Here is a 16,842-nt window from a genome sequence, read left to right as displayed (position 1 = left end):
CAATACATCAGAGTAAATCAAAATATGAAAAAGGCCAGGAATTAACCAGAGCATTCCTATGACACAAGTATTCAGTTAAGCAATATCTTTCAAAAGAGAGGGTGTTAGAATTACATCAACCCTCAGACCACAGTAAATTACACCTTTTATACATTCCTTAATTGATTTACCAAAACAGGCTTTAACCAGTTACTAGCTTTAACCAAACATGCTTTAAAAATGATATCACATGCCATAAAGCTGTGTTGGAGGGGCCACTAATCAAAATGTATGATTATATATATCAAAATGAAACTGAAACACACACATTGTATAGAATGTAAATATTTTAATATCTAAAGAAAATTTTCAGCTACAAACTTGTTTATCTTTTTTTTTCCCCCAGGATTTATAGTATAGACTAAAATTGTTACTACATTAACTCAATTAGTTTTGTATCAAAGCTCAGACAGAAAAATTCAATTGTGACTTACTTTAATCTTACAGAAGTCACATTAGCACATTATTATATGTTAACCAAGGCTGTGTTACTGCAAGCCATCTACTAGCAGCACTATGTATAATAGTTAAATCTCTGTTAGTGCCCCTGGCACCACAGATAAAAGTAATTTGCTGAATACCAGCATTTGTATTGCTTCTCAGGCCAAGAAAGTCCTATTGAATTGAGTTTTGCAGGGGTTTGCTCCACTGAGGGATAGCTTGAAGTTACTACATCACACAGAATCCTCTTGAAAGGGAGACTAATGTATTATGTTTTAAAAATAACTATTGAGTGTTGAAGTTTTTCCCACTCTTCTCTCATACAGAAATATATAATGTGTATTCTATTGAGATGAGAATACTGGGGAGGAGGATGATCTTGGGACTTCCAGGTATCTCAGGGCATGACTCCTTGCCAGTATCAAAGGAAGAGCAAACCATCTCCTCATCTTTCAACAATGCAATTTGGAGGTAACTCTGAGTTGAAATCAGTATCAGTGAAGAAAGTGAGGTCCTTTGGTAAAAGCTCTCAGAACATGATAGTATACACATGGGTAGCATGTAATCCATTTCCAGAAGCAATAGCTTCCATGTGATCTGGGAACAAGCAAAACTCTCAGGCTGTTACCCAACCAGAATACTGTGCAGCTAAAGATAAACCTGACTTGCCAAATACCAGATTTCAAGCCATCTGCTACTGAATTAACTTTCATCATCATGTTTAAGGCTTTAGCAAAACTGGCCAAGCTTTAGCGTTTTGCAACTTACTTCATTGAAAGTAAATGGAACCTCTTTCTTCTCCCCGAGCTTCAGAGAGGATATAGGAAACGTTGACGTGCCAAGAGTCTCATCCATGACATAGTTGGCATCCATTAATGTGATCTATAAAAGATATACGGATAGCTTAAACAGCAGAGCACTTTAAAACAAAAATATAGACTACACATAGGAAATGCCTAAATCATTCACTCTGTACTCAATGACCAGACACAAGCAACAATATTCCTTTGGCACTCACTATGTTTGTTTATGACTTAGTAGAAGCTTTTAAAGGATTGCACTGCATAGATATGAACCACTTACATAGCACCTTTCATCTGAGGCTATCACAGTGTTTAAAAACTGTCATCAGACCTAACACCACCCTTGTCAGGTGTGTGACATTTTGTAGGTGGTGAAACTGATGATGTACAGAGTTTAAACACTGTATGACAAAGATCATACTGCAAGGCAGTGGCAGCAGTAGAGCAGAATCCAAAAGTGTCCTAACTCTATACATAAAAATGACCATAGTGGGTCAGACCAATGGTCCATCTAGCCCTGTATCCTATCTTCTGACATTGGCCAATGCCAGGTGCTTCAGAGGAAATGGATAGAACACAGTAATTATCGAGTGATCCATCCCCGGTTGTCCAGTCCCAGCATCTAGCCATCAAAGGACATCCAGAGCATGGGGTTGCATCCCTGACCATCTTGGCCTATCCTCCATGAACATCCCTAGTTCTTTTTTTAACCCAGTTATTCATTTGGCCTTCACAACATCCCTGGCAATGAGTTCCACAGGTTGACTGTGCGTTGTGTGAAGAAATACTTCATGTTTGTTTTAAACTTGCTTTCTGTTAATTTCCTTGGGTAACCCCTAGCTCTTGTTTTATACAAAGGGCTAAATAACACTTCCTTATTCACATTTTCCACACCATTCATGATTTTATAGACCTTTATCAGATCCTCCCTTTGTTGTCTCTTTTCCAAGTCCCAGTCTTTTTAATCTCGCCTTATATGGAAGCTATTCCATACCCCTAATCATTTTTGTTGCTCTTCTCTGTACCTTTTCCAACTGAAATATATCTTTCTGGAGATAGGATGACCAGAACTGCATGCAGTATTCAAGGTGTGGGCATTCCGTGGCTTTATATAGTGACACTATGATATGTCTTATCTATCCATCCCTTTCCTAATGATTCCAAACATTTTGTTAACTTTTTTGACTGCTGTTGCACACTGAGTGGATGTTTCCAGAGAACGATCCCCAGAGACCTCCCAAGATCTATTTCTTCAGTGGTATCAGCTAGTTTATACCCCATCATTTTTATGTACAGTTGGGGTTATGTTTTCCAATGTGCATTACTTTACATTTACCAACATTGAATTTCATCTGCCATTTTGTAATGCTTTACAGTCTGCTTTTGACTTAACTATCTTAAGTAATTTTGTATCACCTGCAAACTTTGTAACTTCACTGTTTACACCTTTTTCCAGATCATTTATAAATGTTAAACAGCACGGGTCCCAGTACAGATCAATGGGGGACCCCATTACTTACCTTTCTCCACTGTGAAAACTGACCATTTATTCCTGCCCTTTATTTCCTGTCTTTTAACCAGTTACTGATTCATAAGAGGAACTTCCCTCTTATCCCATGACTGCTTACTTTGCTTAATAGGCTTTTGACCTTGTCAAAGGCTTTTTTGAAAGTCCAAATACACTATATCAACAGGATCACCCTTGTCCACATGTTCGTTAACCCCCCCAAAGAATTCTAATAGATTGGTGAGGCATGACTTCCCTTTACGAAAGCCATGTTGACTCTTCCCCAACAAACAATGTTCCTCTGTGTGTCTGATAATTCTGTTCTTTACTATAGTTCCAACCAATTTGCCTGGTACTAAAGTTAGGCTTACCGGCCTGTAATTGCCAGGATTGCTTCTGGAGCCTTTTTAAAATTTGGAATTATATTAGCTATCCTCAAGTCATCTGCTACTATAGCTGATTTAAATGATAGGTTACATACCACATATAGCAGTTCTGCAAATTTCACATTTGAGTTCTTTCAGAACTCTTGGGTTAACACCATCTGGTTGTGGTGACTTATTTCAGTTAAATTTATCAATTTGTGCCAAAACCTCCTCTACTGACATTTCAGTCTGAAACAGTGCCTAAAATTTGCACCTAAAAAGACTGGCTCATGTGTGAGAATCTCCCTCACATCTTCTGCAGTGCAGACTGATGCAAAGGATTTATTTAGCTTCCCCGCAACAGCCTTATCTTCCTTGCGTTCTCCTTTAGCACTTCAATTGTCCAATGGCCCCACTGATTGTTTGGCAGGTTTCTGCTTCTGATGTACTTTAAAAAAAATTGCTGCTAGTGTTTGTGTCTTTTGCTAGTGGTTCTTCTATTCTTTTTTGGCCTGCCTAATTATATTTTTGCACTTGATTTGCTAGAGTTAAATCCTAGTAAGGAAAATAGAAAGGAGGATAGACTTCCATTTTGTAAGGATGCCTTTTGCCTCTAAATGCCTCTTTTGCTTTGTTGATTTTTTTGCTTTGTCGCATTTTTTTGGTCCTCTTACTATTTTTTTATTTGAGGTACATATATTTTATTTGAACTTCTATTATGGTGTTTTTTAAAAGTTTCCATGCTGCCTATAGGCATTTCACTTCTGTAACTGTTCCTTTTAATTTCTGTTTAACTAGCTTCCTCATTTTTGAATAGTTCTCCTTTTTGAAGTCAAATGCTACTGTGATAGGCTTCTTTGGCATTTCCCTTCACACAAGGATGTTACATTTAATTACATTATGGTTGCTATTACCAAGAGGTTCAGCTATATTCACTTCTTGGCCCAGATCCTGTGTGCCAGTCAGGACTAAATCAAGAATTGCCTCTCCCCTTGTGGTTTGTGGGACTAGCTGCTGCAAGAAGCAGACATTAATGGTGTCTAGAAATTTTCTCTCTGCATCCCACCCTGAGAGGACATTTTCCCAGTCAATATGGGGATCATTGAACTCCCCATTATTGGGTTTACTGTTTTTGTAGCTTCTCTAATCTACCAGAGCATTTAAAATGACCATCACCATCCTGGTCAGGCCGTCAGTAGTATATTCCTACTGCTATACACTTATTATTCAAGCATGACATTTCTGTCCATAGAGATTCTGTAGTAAAGTTTGATTCATTTAAGATTTTTACTATATTTGACTCTATGCTTTCTTTCACATATAGTGCCACTCCTCCACCAGCATGACCAATTCTTTCATTTCTACATATTTTGTAACCTGATGTGACCCAACTTTCATTGGTTACCACTGTTCCACCAAGTTCTTCTTCGAATGCTTCGTCATGTCCCTTTCACTATAGGTTTGTGCACGCCTCCATGCATGGTTACCTGGAACATTTTTCCCCTTAGAAGATCCCGTAGGGCCGGCTCTGGCTACCCCTTCAGTTCCTTCTTTCCACCCGTGACGTACCTGCTCCAGATAAAGCTCCAGGGTCTGGAGCTCGCCTGGTTGAAGGTTCACCTGGTGACCCTTTCAGCATTCCATCAGATGGTAGAGGGGAGAACGCTATTCTCCCATCCTATGTTGGTCAGATTACTCAAGGGAATAGAGAGGCTTTATCCACAGGTCTGTGACCCGGTGCCTCCCTGGGATCTCAATATGGTCCTCTCAAGAGTCACGGTGCCCCCCCTTCGAACCCATAGCTTCATGCCCTCTGCTCCTGCTTTCATAGAAGGTAGCCTTCCTGGTGGCCATTACCTCAGCTAGGAGGCTCTCCGAGATTAGGGCCCTGACCTCAGAGCCCCCTTTTACAATGTTTTATAAGGACAAGGTTCAGTTGAGGCCACATCCAGCCTTCCTGCCCAAGGTGGTTTCCCAATTTCATTGTAATTAAGATATTTTTCTCTCTGTGTTTTTTCCCAAACCTCACAGTTTGGAGGAGGAGAAGAGATGGCACTCGCTGGTCATGAGACGAGCCCTGGCCTTCTACATTGAGCGGACAAAGCTGTTCCGGAAATCAATGCAGCTCTTCGTCACATTTGCTGACCAGATGAAAGGCTTACCCATCTTCACCCGCATCTTCTCGTGGATTACTTCATGCATCAAGTTCTCCTATGAGCAGGCGAGGGTGCCACTTCCGGGAACCATCACAGCACACTCAACCAGAGCTCAAGCCTCGTCTACAGCCTTCCTGGAGAAAGTGCCCCTGCAGGACATCTGCAAAGCTGCCACCTGGTCGTCGGTGCATATCTTCACTTCCCACTACACCATCGTCCAGCAGGCAAGAGAGGACACAGGATTTGGCAGAGCGGTGCTGGGGGCAGTTCACCAGTAACTCCAACCCACCTCCAAAGGTATTACTTGTTAATCACCTACAGTGGAATGGACATGAGCAAGCACTCGAAGAAGAAAACAAGGTTACTTACCAGTAACTGATGTTCTTGGAGATGTGTTGCTCATGTCCATTCCACAACCCATCCCCCATCCCCGCTGCCAGAGTTGGCAGAAAGAAGGAACTGAGGGGGCGTAGGGCCGGCAGCACCTCATATATCGTGGCATGTGCGCAGGGCTCCAAGGGGCTCCAGAAACGGCCCTACGGGATCTGCTAAGAGGAAAAAAGTTCCGGGTAACCATGCATGGAGGCATGCACACACCTATAGTGGAATGGACATGAGCAACACATCTCAAAGAACATCAGTTACTGGTAAGTAACCTTGTTTTTCTGTGATGCCTATTATATCAATATTCTCATTTAATAGTAGGCATGCAAGTTCACCCATCTTACTATTTGCTATATTTGTATTTACTATATAACTCTCAGTTCCTTACTTTTTAATTACTAGGTCACATTACAGCAATAATTACTTGGCATAATGCACAGAAATTCCAACTAACCTCTACTCTATGTCCAATCAAATCTAAAAACCCTTTGGCATACCCTCCATCTCATAGGGGACCACACCTTTTGGAATGTGAGCTGCACAAATAAACAACAGATACTCCAGAACACAATTGACCATTCCTATTGCCACAAGAGTGTATGGAAGAAATCATATTTCTGAAGAGAAAGAAGCAAAGGAGAATGCATCAGATAGAGCTTTCTGATGGTAATATCGTTATGTTCTTCACCAAAGACACAACTACACACACACACATACATGTGGACATACTAAAGAACATAGCTACAATGATTAAAATACTAAATGTTCTCCTGTCATTCAGTAAATCTTTCAAGGGTGAAAGAAACCTGTGGATATCGGGAATGGGTTTTTTGTCACTGACTTCACTGGGAGCAGAATTAAGCATGTGTGAACTGGAGCACATCTTTTACAAAAACATTCAACAACATAAGAATGGTCATACTGGGTCAGACCAATGACCCATCTAGTCCAGTATCCTTTCTTCTGACAGTGGCCAGTGACAGACGCTTCAGAAGAAATGAACAGAACAGGCCAATTATCTAGCAAACTATTCCCTGCCATTCAGTCTCAGCTTCTGGCAGTCAGATGTTTAGGAACATCCCAAACACATGGTTGCTTCCCTGACCATCCTGGATAATAGCCATTGATGTACCTATCTTCCATGAACTTATCTAATTTTTCTTTGAACCCAATTACACTTTTGATGTTTGACTTTCACAACATCCCCTGGCAACAAGTTCACAGGTTGACTGGGCATTGTGTTTTGAAGTACTTCCTTATGTTTGTTACTCTTGATTTAAAAAATTCCAATGATAAAGAAACCACCACAATCCTTGGTATAGTAGTTATATTATCCTCATTGTTAAAAATAAATATATATGCCTTATTTCTACTCTAAATTTGTCGAGCTTCAACTTCCAGCCATTGCATCTTGCTATACTTTTGTCTGTTAAACTGAAGAGTCCTCTATTATCAAATATTTGTTCCCCATGTAGGTACTTCTAGACTGTGATCAAGTCATACCTTAACCTTCTCTTTGATAAGGTAAATAGACTGAACTCCTTGAGCATTTCACTACAAGGCAGGTTTTCCAGTCCTTTAATAATTCTCATTCTCTGTGGCTCTTCTCTAAACTCTCTCCAATTTTTCCAAAATACTTCTTGAAGTGTGAACACCAAAACTGGACATACAGAAGAAATACGCCTACGCAAGATTCACCTGTTTATGCATCCAAGGATCACAGTTGCCCTTTTAGCACCAGCATTGCACTAGGAGCTCATGTTCAGCTGATTTTCCACAAGGACCCCCAAGTCACTGTTTCCCAGGACAGAGTCCCCCGTCCTTCATGGCTGCATTCTTTGCTCCTAGATATGTGACTTTACACTTCGCAGTATTGAAATGCATACTGCTTGCTTGCCCCCAGCTTACCAAGCGATCCAAATTGCTCTGTATCAGTGACCTGACATCTTCATTATTTACCACTTCCCCAATCCTTGTGTCATCTTCAAATTTCATCAGCAATGATTTTTTGTTTTCTTCCAGGTCATTGACAAAAATGTTAATCATCATCAGTTGAAGAACTGATCCCTGCAGGACCCCTCTAAGAACTCACGCACTCAATGATTCCCCATTTACAATCACATTGTGAGACCTATCAGCCAGTTCTATTTTCTTAATCAAAATGTTATGTAGTACCAAGTCAAATGCCTTCTGGAAGCCTAAGTATATTACATTAACACTATTACCTTTATCAAGCAAACATATAACCAAAAATATATCATTAGTTTAACAAAATAGATTTTTCATAAACCCAGGTTGATTGACATTGGTTATATTACTTCCTTCAATTCACCAAGTCCCATATCTGCCATTTCATTATTTTGTCTGGGATCAACATCAGGTTGACAGACTTATAATTACCTAAGTCATCCCATTTACCCTATTAAATATTGGCACAACATTAGCTTTCTTCCAGTCCCCTGTAAATTCTCCAGTGCTCACAGACTTATTGAAAATCCACAATCAAATCAAAGAGTTCTTTGGCTGGCTTATTTAAAATTCTTGGATGCAGGTTATCCAAACCTGCTGATGTGAAAATATCTAACTTTAATAGTCACTGTTTAACATTCTCCAGAGTTACTGTTGGAATGGAAAGTATTTCATTATCTTCACATAATATGAATACATAATTTAGCCTTTTCCCAGATATAGAACGGATACAGAATAGACATTTATTGAACACTTCTGTGTTTTCTGCATTATTATCAATAACTCTACCATTTCCATCTAGTAATGGACAAATACCATTGTTAGGATTCCTTCTGTTCCTAATTACTTGAAAAACTTCTTATTGTCTTTTACTCTGCTGGCCATAGATTTCTCCTGGGGTCCTTTTGCTTCCCTTATCAAGTTTTTACAATTCCTAGCTTCTAATTTATATTCATTTCTATCAACATCCCTCTTCCTTTAATTCCACTCCCCCTTTAAAAAAAAAAAAAAAAAGCAGCTGCTTTCACTTCCCCTGTAAGCCAGGTTGTTTTTTTAACCAGTGTTTTTCAATTATGTGATTGTGGTTTTGGGGGCATCTAAAATAGTGTCCCTAAACTGTTCCCAATTATGCACATTTTTCTGTTTAAATTCTTTCTCCAAGTTGATTTGGCTCACTTTTTTCAGTTTTGTGAAACTGGCTGTTTTAAAGCAACAAATATGTATGTGATTTGGTCTTTATTTGTGTTTGCATATAATAAATGTAATCAAGCCTTGATTACTTGCACCTAAGTGCAATTTTTAGTTTTGTGATCAATTCCTCTCTCTCTCAAGATGAGGTATGATACGGAGTTCTCCATGCTGGATGCAATACCCTTGCAGGATGTACGTATGTTAGCATGGCATTTATTATTTTAATAATGGTACCTATATTATTAATATCTATCTGAGGGTTTTATACTGCTTTCCATCACCATAGGATGTAAGTGCCTTTTACATAAAATCTACAAAAATAGCATCTCTAGCACTTCTCCCTCTATGAAATCAAAACTCCATTTGGATTAGGGTGTTCGTTTTGTTTTTGAGTGTGAAGTGTCATTCCTATGGTGGAAAGGTATTTTTCAATGTATCTTCCCACACAGAGAGTCAAATTCTGCCATTTCGTTTTATGCAAAATACAGAGACTTTACTCAGAATTGCCTGTGTATGGAATAATACCATGCTACAGACAATTTTAAACTAGACATAGAGATTATACTTCTAGTAGTCAAGAAAACTTATATTACAGAAAACCTTTACCATGGACACTATATATTTAGCTAACTAATGTGCAACTTGATATTATTACGTAGTGTTGCTAACCCTTTGGTGCTAATTTTATATATCCTATGGCTCAGGAAACAACTAAAATCTTTAATTAGTTTAAGTGAACATACTGAATTCCTGTTTATAACAAATCCTGGTAGGTTCTGCTGCAGGAAATGGGTACTTATATAATCTTGGCAATTGGCTTCCGCTGCATTATACTGGAAATCGAGTCACACCATATTGCACTGGGTGCCAGCTCATAAAATATTATGCTTTTTTAATGACTACATAAAACCATGCTACAAGAGTGAAACACCTTATAAAATCAAAGATGACTTACAAGATATGTTTTAGGAACTGTCTGGATTCTTACCATAGTAGGAAATCACTTAGTCAGACCATACCATAAGGGAAAGTGAGCTACTCAGACCATATCATAGTAGGAAATTACTGAGACGCAATAGTCTGAATAAAATAGCTTGCTACCTTCCCAATTTCTTCTTGACATCATAATACAGAAAAACATAGACCAGAAAGATGTGTTATTGCTTTGAAGAAGATAGTTTGGATAAGCCATTAGCCATTACAATTAGTTATTTTAATACTCTATCTTTTTAAATCTTACTGAGCAAATTCTATATTCAGCACATTCTTGCAACCATCGTGAAATTCATGAGTCTGTTAGCAGAATTTGAGCCATGCTGTCTACGAGGAGTCTCTCTATTACGTCAGTATCACCAGATAGACTATTTGTACTTTGACTCCTGTTCCTTATCCCCAGTTTACCATTCGGCTGATTTTTAAAGACTGCAGGAGCTATTGCAGACCTTGCACAGAGAATCAGGCCTATAGCGCCTGTTCACCTTCTAAAGCCATAGCAGATTGTGAGAATTTTAGATGAGCAACAAACAAGGAAAGCTGATAAAAGGAGCCAGAATCAAGGCATGGAGTTAGGTAAGTAGTGGGAACTGACAGACACTCTGGAACTAGAGACTATGCAGAGCACTTGAACTGTGCCATGTTCCCTTGTGACAGATTCGCCTTGGTCCTAGTCCTGAAGCTCTGCTCTCGCGCTTTCCAATTCCCAGTGTCCTGTAATTTGTAGCTCTGCAGGGTACCCTGTTCCCTACTTCCAATGAATCTTAAACATTTTTAAACTGTGAAGAGAGGGGGAAAAAAGCCTAAGGAAATTCCAAGACTAAAACCTTGTTAAGATGGAGTTAAACCTTAAAGTATAAGTCAGTAATTTATGGGATAAATACAAAACAAAACAAAACAAATGAGATGAAACTTAAAAGAAACCAAATATCTGAAATGCACATTTAAGGCATTCAAACAACCTTAACTCTGCCCTTGCTGTGACAGTAGCTTCTCATCTTTCTTTCTATGCTCCTTCAGCAGCTACTTGGTAAAATGCATCGTATTATAGATTCTCCTTTCTGTTGTGGAAGCCTTGGCCTTTGTACACATAATGCAGGAGTAAAATTAGAATTTGTATCCTAACTCCTACATCGTTTGAATTAGCTCGCAATGTAAGCCAAAGTGGACATTCTGCACATTACAAAAACAAAGTGCAAGGTAACTGCTTGGAGACATGGGCAATTTTTGCTCTGGCAGATAACTGTCATAATATACCTCACAAAGGTGGAAAATGTGGATAGTTTCTTCATCACCAATGAGGTCTCTTACTGTATTCCCAGTTATAGTGATAGTTTTAACTAAAATGATAGTGTTGCTCCCACATAAGGGGTTAAGCTGATTGTCTAACTTGATGTCATGGAGAATGGGCATAGGAAACATTGGCAGGGATGTTGTGGGTTTTTTTTATTATTATTTACTTTCTCTTTGCAACAAGAGGGTTGAGGAGGGATCCTGAAGTAGCATCAGGTGGCTGTATCACAGTGTATTTCCAGTAATTGCAGGAAAGGGTGGCACTGGTGGACCTAACTTCTGCTTTTCTTCTTCATTGCTGTTTCTACAAATACTTTCCCGTTAATTGCGGGGGGAGGGCTTTGAGGGGTAATTGCAGGGGCGGGGCAACTGCCCCAGCCTTATAAAAGGCAGCCAGCTGCGAACCAGCTGAGCAGCAAACAGAGGGGCGGCTAACAGAAGGAGAAGGAGGGAGTTTGCCTGGGATCTGTCCGAGAGGAGCCCAGGTGAGTGCTAAGTGAGGGGAGCTGTGTTGGGTGTGCTGTGCTAGAGGGGGGAGTATCTGAGAGACCAGGTGTGTGACTGGTGCAAGTTACAGCTGACTGTGGGTGTGTGCTTGTGACTGGTGCAGTTACAGGGACCATTTTGGCAGTTGGGGGTTTGTCTGTTTGAGTGATTGATTGGAGCCAGGTGGGGTTAATTGCGGGGGTGGGGCTTTGAGGGGTAATTGCAGGGGCGGGGCAACTGCCCCAGCCTTATAAAAGGCAGCCAGCTGAGCGGCGAACAGAGGGGCGGCTAACAGAAGGAGAAGGAGGGAGTTTGCCTGGGAGTTCGCCTGCGGAGAGAGCCCAGGTTTTTGCCTTTCAGACGTTGCTGAGCAGGAAATTGAGCATCTGAGGAGGCTGTCAGAGCAAAGATATGGGGAGGGAGCGATCCGTTGTTGTCACCTTCACTGGATGTGCTATGTTTGTCTTCCTCTCACAGGATAGAGATGACTTCATCTGTACCAAGTGCAGGCTGGTTTCCTTATTGGAAGAGAAGGTTAAAGGACTAGAGACCCAAATATCAACCCTGCGTTGCATTACAGAAAACAATGTCTTTCTCCATCAGGCAGAGTGTAAGGAAGATTGAGAAAAGGCCGGGCAGGCGAAACTGAAGAACGGGGAAGAAAATTGGCAGCATGTGACCTCCCGAAGAAAGAGAACCCATGTGACCACCATGCAGATAGAAGTAAGGAATCATTTTCATCCTCTCTACACAAGTACTACGGCGGAGAATGATTTGGAGGACCCTTCAGAGGGAATGGATCAGAAGGAGACCCGTTTGATCAGAAGGCAAGGGATGCATTCTCCTAGGGATGGGGGTTCCACGACCACCATTCCGAAGAGGAAGAGAAGGGTGATGGTAGTCGGGGACTCCCTCCTAAGGGGGACGGAGTCATCCATCTGCCGTCCGGACCGGGAAACTAGAGAAGTGTGCTGCTTGCCTGGAGCTAGGATTACAGATGTGACGGAGAGACTGCCAAAACTTATCAAGTCCTCAGACCGCTACCCCTTCCTACTTCTCCACGTGGGCACCAATGACACTGCCAAGAATGATCTTGAGCGGATCACTGCGGACTATGTGGCTCTGGGAAAAGAGATAAAGGAGTTTGAAGCGCAAGTGGTGTTCTCATCCATCCTCCCTGTTCAGGGAAAAGGCCCAGGTAGGGACCGTCGCATTGTGGAAGTAAATGCGTGGTTACGCAGGTGGTGTCGAAGAGAGGGCTTTGGATTCTTCGATCATGGAATGCTGTTCCAGGAAGAAGGATTACTAGGAAGAGACGGGATTCATCTAACGAAGACAGGGAAGAGTATCTTCGCAGACAGGCTGGCTAACCTAGTGAGGAGGGCTTTAAACTAGTTTCGACGGGGGACGGGGACCTAAGCCCGAAGGTAAGTGGGGAAGAGGGACACTGCAAGAAAGCAGAAGGAGGAGGGTGCAGCAGGGGAGGCCTCCCGATTCATACTGTGAAAGTAGGCTAATCGGCTACTTATCTCAAGTGCCTGTACACAAATGCAAGAAGCCTGGGAAACAAGCAGGAGGAACTGGAAGTCCTGGCACAGTCAAGAAACTACGACATGATTGGAATAACTGAGACTTGGTGGAATAACTCTCACGATTGGAGCACTGTCATGGATGGGTATAAACTATTCAGGAAGGACAGGCAGGGGCGAAAGCGGGGAGGAGTTGCACTGTATGTAAGAGAGCACTATGACTGCTCTGAGCTCCAGTATGAAACTGGAGATAAGTCAGTTGAGTGTCTCTGGGTTAAGCTTAGAAGCAAGAACAATAAGCGTGATGTCGTGGTGGGTGTCTGTCACAGACCACCAGACCAGGAGGATGAGGTAGATGAGGCTTTCTTTACTCAACTAGGGAAACTTTCCAGTTCACAGGACCTGATTCCCATGGGAGACTTCAATCACCCTGACATCTGCCGGAAGAGCAATACAGCAGAGCACAAACAATCCAGGAAGTTTTTGGAGAGTGTCGCTGACAATTTCCTAGTGCAAGTGCTGGAGCAACCAACTAGGGGCCGTGCTTCTCTTGACCTGCTGCTCACAAACAGGGAAGATTTGGTAGGGGAAGTAGAAGTGGGTGGCAACCTAGGCAGCAGTGACCATGAGATGGTCGAGTTCAGGATCCTGATAAAAGGAAGAAAGGAGAACAGCAGGATACGGACCATGGACTTCAGAAAAGCAGACTTTAACTGCCTCAGGGAACTGATGGGCAGGATTCCCTGGGAGGCTAATATGAGGGGGAAAGGAACCCAAGAGAGCTGGCTGTATTTTAAAGAGACCTTATTGAGGGCACAGGAGCAAACCATCCCGATGTGCAGAAAGAATAGCAAATATGGTAGGCGTCCAGCTTGGCTTAACAAAGAAGTCTTTCTTGAACTTAAACACAAAAAAGAAGCTTACAAGAAGTGGAAGCTTGGTCAGATGACTAGGGAGGATTATAAAAACACTGCTCGAACGTGCAGGAATGAAATCAGGAAGGCCAAAGCACAATTGGAGTTGCAGCTAGCAAGGGACGTGAACAGGAACAAGAAGGGTTTCTACAGGCATGTTGCCAACAAGAGGAAGATTCGGGAAAGTGTGGGCCCCTTAGAGAATGAGAGAGGCAACCTAGTGACAGAGGATGTGGAGAAAGCTAAGGTACTCAATGCCTTTTTTGCCTCTGTCTTCACAGACAAGATCAGCTCCCAGACTGCTGTACTGGGTGGCACAGAATGGGAAGGAGGCGAACATCCCGCAATGCTGAAGGAACGGGTCCAAGACTATTTAGAAGGCTTAGACATACACAAGTCCATGGGGCCGGATGCAATGCACCCGAGGGTGCTGAGGGAGTTGGCTGAAGTGATTTCAGAGTCATTGGCTATTATCTTTAAAATTCGTGGCAACAGGGGGAGGTCCCTGAGGACTGGAAAAAAGCAAATATAGTGCCCATCTTCAAAAAAGGGAGGAAAGAGGATCCAGGGAACTACAGACCCATCAGCCTCACCTCAATCCCTGGAAAAATCATGGAGCAGGTCCTTAAGGAATCCATTTTAAGGCACTTGGAAGAGAAGAAGGTGATCAGGAACAGTCAACACGGATTCACCAAGGGAAAGTCATGCCTGACCAACCTGATTGCTTTCTATGATGAGGTGACTGGCTCTGTGGATGTAGGGAAGGCGGTGGATGTGAAATACCTTGACTTTAGCAAAGCTTTTGATACTGTCTCTCACAGTATTCTTATCAGCAAGTTAAAGAAGTATGGGTTGGATGAATGGATTATAAAATGGATAGAGAACTGGCTAGAGCATAGGGCTCAACGAGTAGTGATCAATGGCTCCATGTCTAGCTGGCAACCGGTCACAAGCGGAGTTCCCCAGGGGTCGGTCCAGGGGCCGGTTTTGTTCAACATCTTTATTAATGATCTGGAGGATGGGGTAGATTGCACCCTCAGCAAGTTTGCGGACGACACTAAGCTGGGGGGAGTGGTAGATACCCTGCAAGGTAGGGATAGGATACAGAGTGACCTAAACAAACTGGAGGATTGGGCCAAAAGAAATCTAATGAGGTTCAACAAAGAAAAGTGTAGAGTCCTCCACTTAGGAAGGAAGAATCCCATGCACAGCTATAGACTGGGGACCGACGAGCTGGGCAGCAGCTCTGCAGAAAAGGACCTGGGGGTAACAGTGGATAAAAAGCTGGATATGAGTCAGCAGTGTGCCCTGGTTATCAAGAAGGCTAATAGCATATTGGGCTGCATTAGGAGGGGCATTGCCAGCAGATTGAGGGAAGTGATTATTACCCTCTATTCAACATTGGTGAGGCCGCATTTAGAATATTATGTCCAGTTTTGGGCCTCCCACTACAAAAAGGATGTGGACAAGTTGGAGAGAGTCCAGCGGAGGGCAACAAAAATGATTAGGGGGCTGGAGCACAGGACTTATGAGGAGAGGCTGAGGGAACTGGGCTTGTTTAGTCTGAAAAAGAGAAGAATGAGAGGGGATTTGATAGCGGCCTTTAACTACCTGAAGGGGGGTTCCAGGGAGGATGGAGCTAGGCTGTTCTCGGTGGTGGCAGATGACAGAAGAAAGAGCAACGGTCTCAAGTTGCAGGGCGGGAGGTCTAGGCTGGACATTAGGAAAAAGTTTTTCACTAGGAGGGTGGTGACGCACTGGAATGGGTTACCTAGGGAGGTGGTGGAATCTCCATCCTTAGAGGTTTTTAAACTGAGGCGTGACAAAGCCCTGGCTGGGATGATATAGCTGAGGTTAGTCCTGCTTTGAGCAGGGGGTTGGACTAGATGACCTCCTGAAGTCCCTTCCAACTCTAATATTCTATGATTCTAAGAAAAGTGATTCATTCCATTCTTTGTGCTGATATCTATCTGGTGTTCTTGTGGTTAGAACAGGGAACTAGGAGCTAGAACTTAGAGTCTATTCTCCGATTTCCCACTGCCAGGTGTGTGCCCCCAGCATGTCATTTAGGGTACATCTTCACTGCAAATTTAACTCAGGTGATGGGTACCCAGGTCTGAGCAGCTGAATTAGCCTAGCCCAGGTGCGGGCAGCCACACTACAAAGCCACACATGAATTACTGCGTCCTCTCACTGATGCTGCCCTCACCAATATGTATTGCTAGGACTTCAGGAGGCAGAGCCCATGGTTCTTTCTGCTACTGTAAGCAGATGGGCCGCTCCCATGATCCTTTCCCAATGAATTGTGGGACAACTTTTCTGTCATTTGGATCACATGGGAAGAAACTGTAGGAAGCCATTGAGGACTATCAGCACTCAAGTAGTTTAGCCTGTGTCCTCACTGCAAAATGGACAGGTTACCAAATAAGAGCCAGAGTAAACTCTGCAAAGAAAATATACCCTTTAAACTCGTGACAGACTAAAATGGTTAGACTAAAACTTAATCGTTTGTACACACAGTGTTATAATGCTTAATTAATTAGGAATCAATGGTGACTTGGACTAGAAGCCTGCACAGAGTGAGAGCTGAGACCTTGGGTTCAGGCATATAGAAGTAAGTGAAGCTACTCGCCCACTGACTCCCTCCCCTGGTTGGCAGGGTGGAGCAATGAATGGGCAAAAACTTGGTTCCACCCCCACCTACTTGCTGGCTAAAGTAGCTGAGCCAATGAAGGGTGAGCAAATACTGTTGCTGGAGAGCAGTAAATTACTA

The 16,842-nt window shown here is 42.4% G+C and overlaps 1 protein-coding gene across 4 annotated transcripts in view; it reads right to left on the bottom strand.

Annotated features, from left to right (window-relative positions):
• The window catches only part of PLA2G4A (phospholipase A2 group IVA), a 119,327-nt gene that overhangs the window by 51,680 nt on the left and 50,805 nt on the right, over window positions 1-16,842 (bottom strand). For 3 of the 4 annotated variants that reach the window (XM_067535170.1, XM_067535171.1, XM_067535169.1), the window contains exon 5: window positions 1,249-1,362. In XM_067535170.1, the coding sequence (XP_067391271.1) occupies window positions 1,249-1,362 (114 nt within the window). Of the gene's footprint in view, window positions 1-1,248; window positions 1,363-5,680; window positions 5,777-16,842 lie in introns of those variants that run through there. The other variant, XM_067535172.1, reaches the window with a different exon arrangement.

The sequence above is a fragment of the Emydura macquarii genome, unplaced genomic scaffold (assembly GCF_026122565.2).
Source record: "Emydura macquarii macquarii isolate MOO-44397 ecotype Brisbane River unplaced genomic scaffold, CSIRO-AGI_Emac_v2 contig_3477, whole genome shotgun sequence".
Taxonomy (NCBI): domain Eukaryota; kingdom Metazoa; phylum Chordata; order Testudines; family Chelidae; genus Emydura; species Emydura macquarii.
Note: the sequence above shows the minus strand (reverse complement) of the source record. Positions and strands in the feature narration are given on the sequence as shown.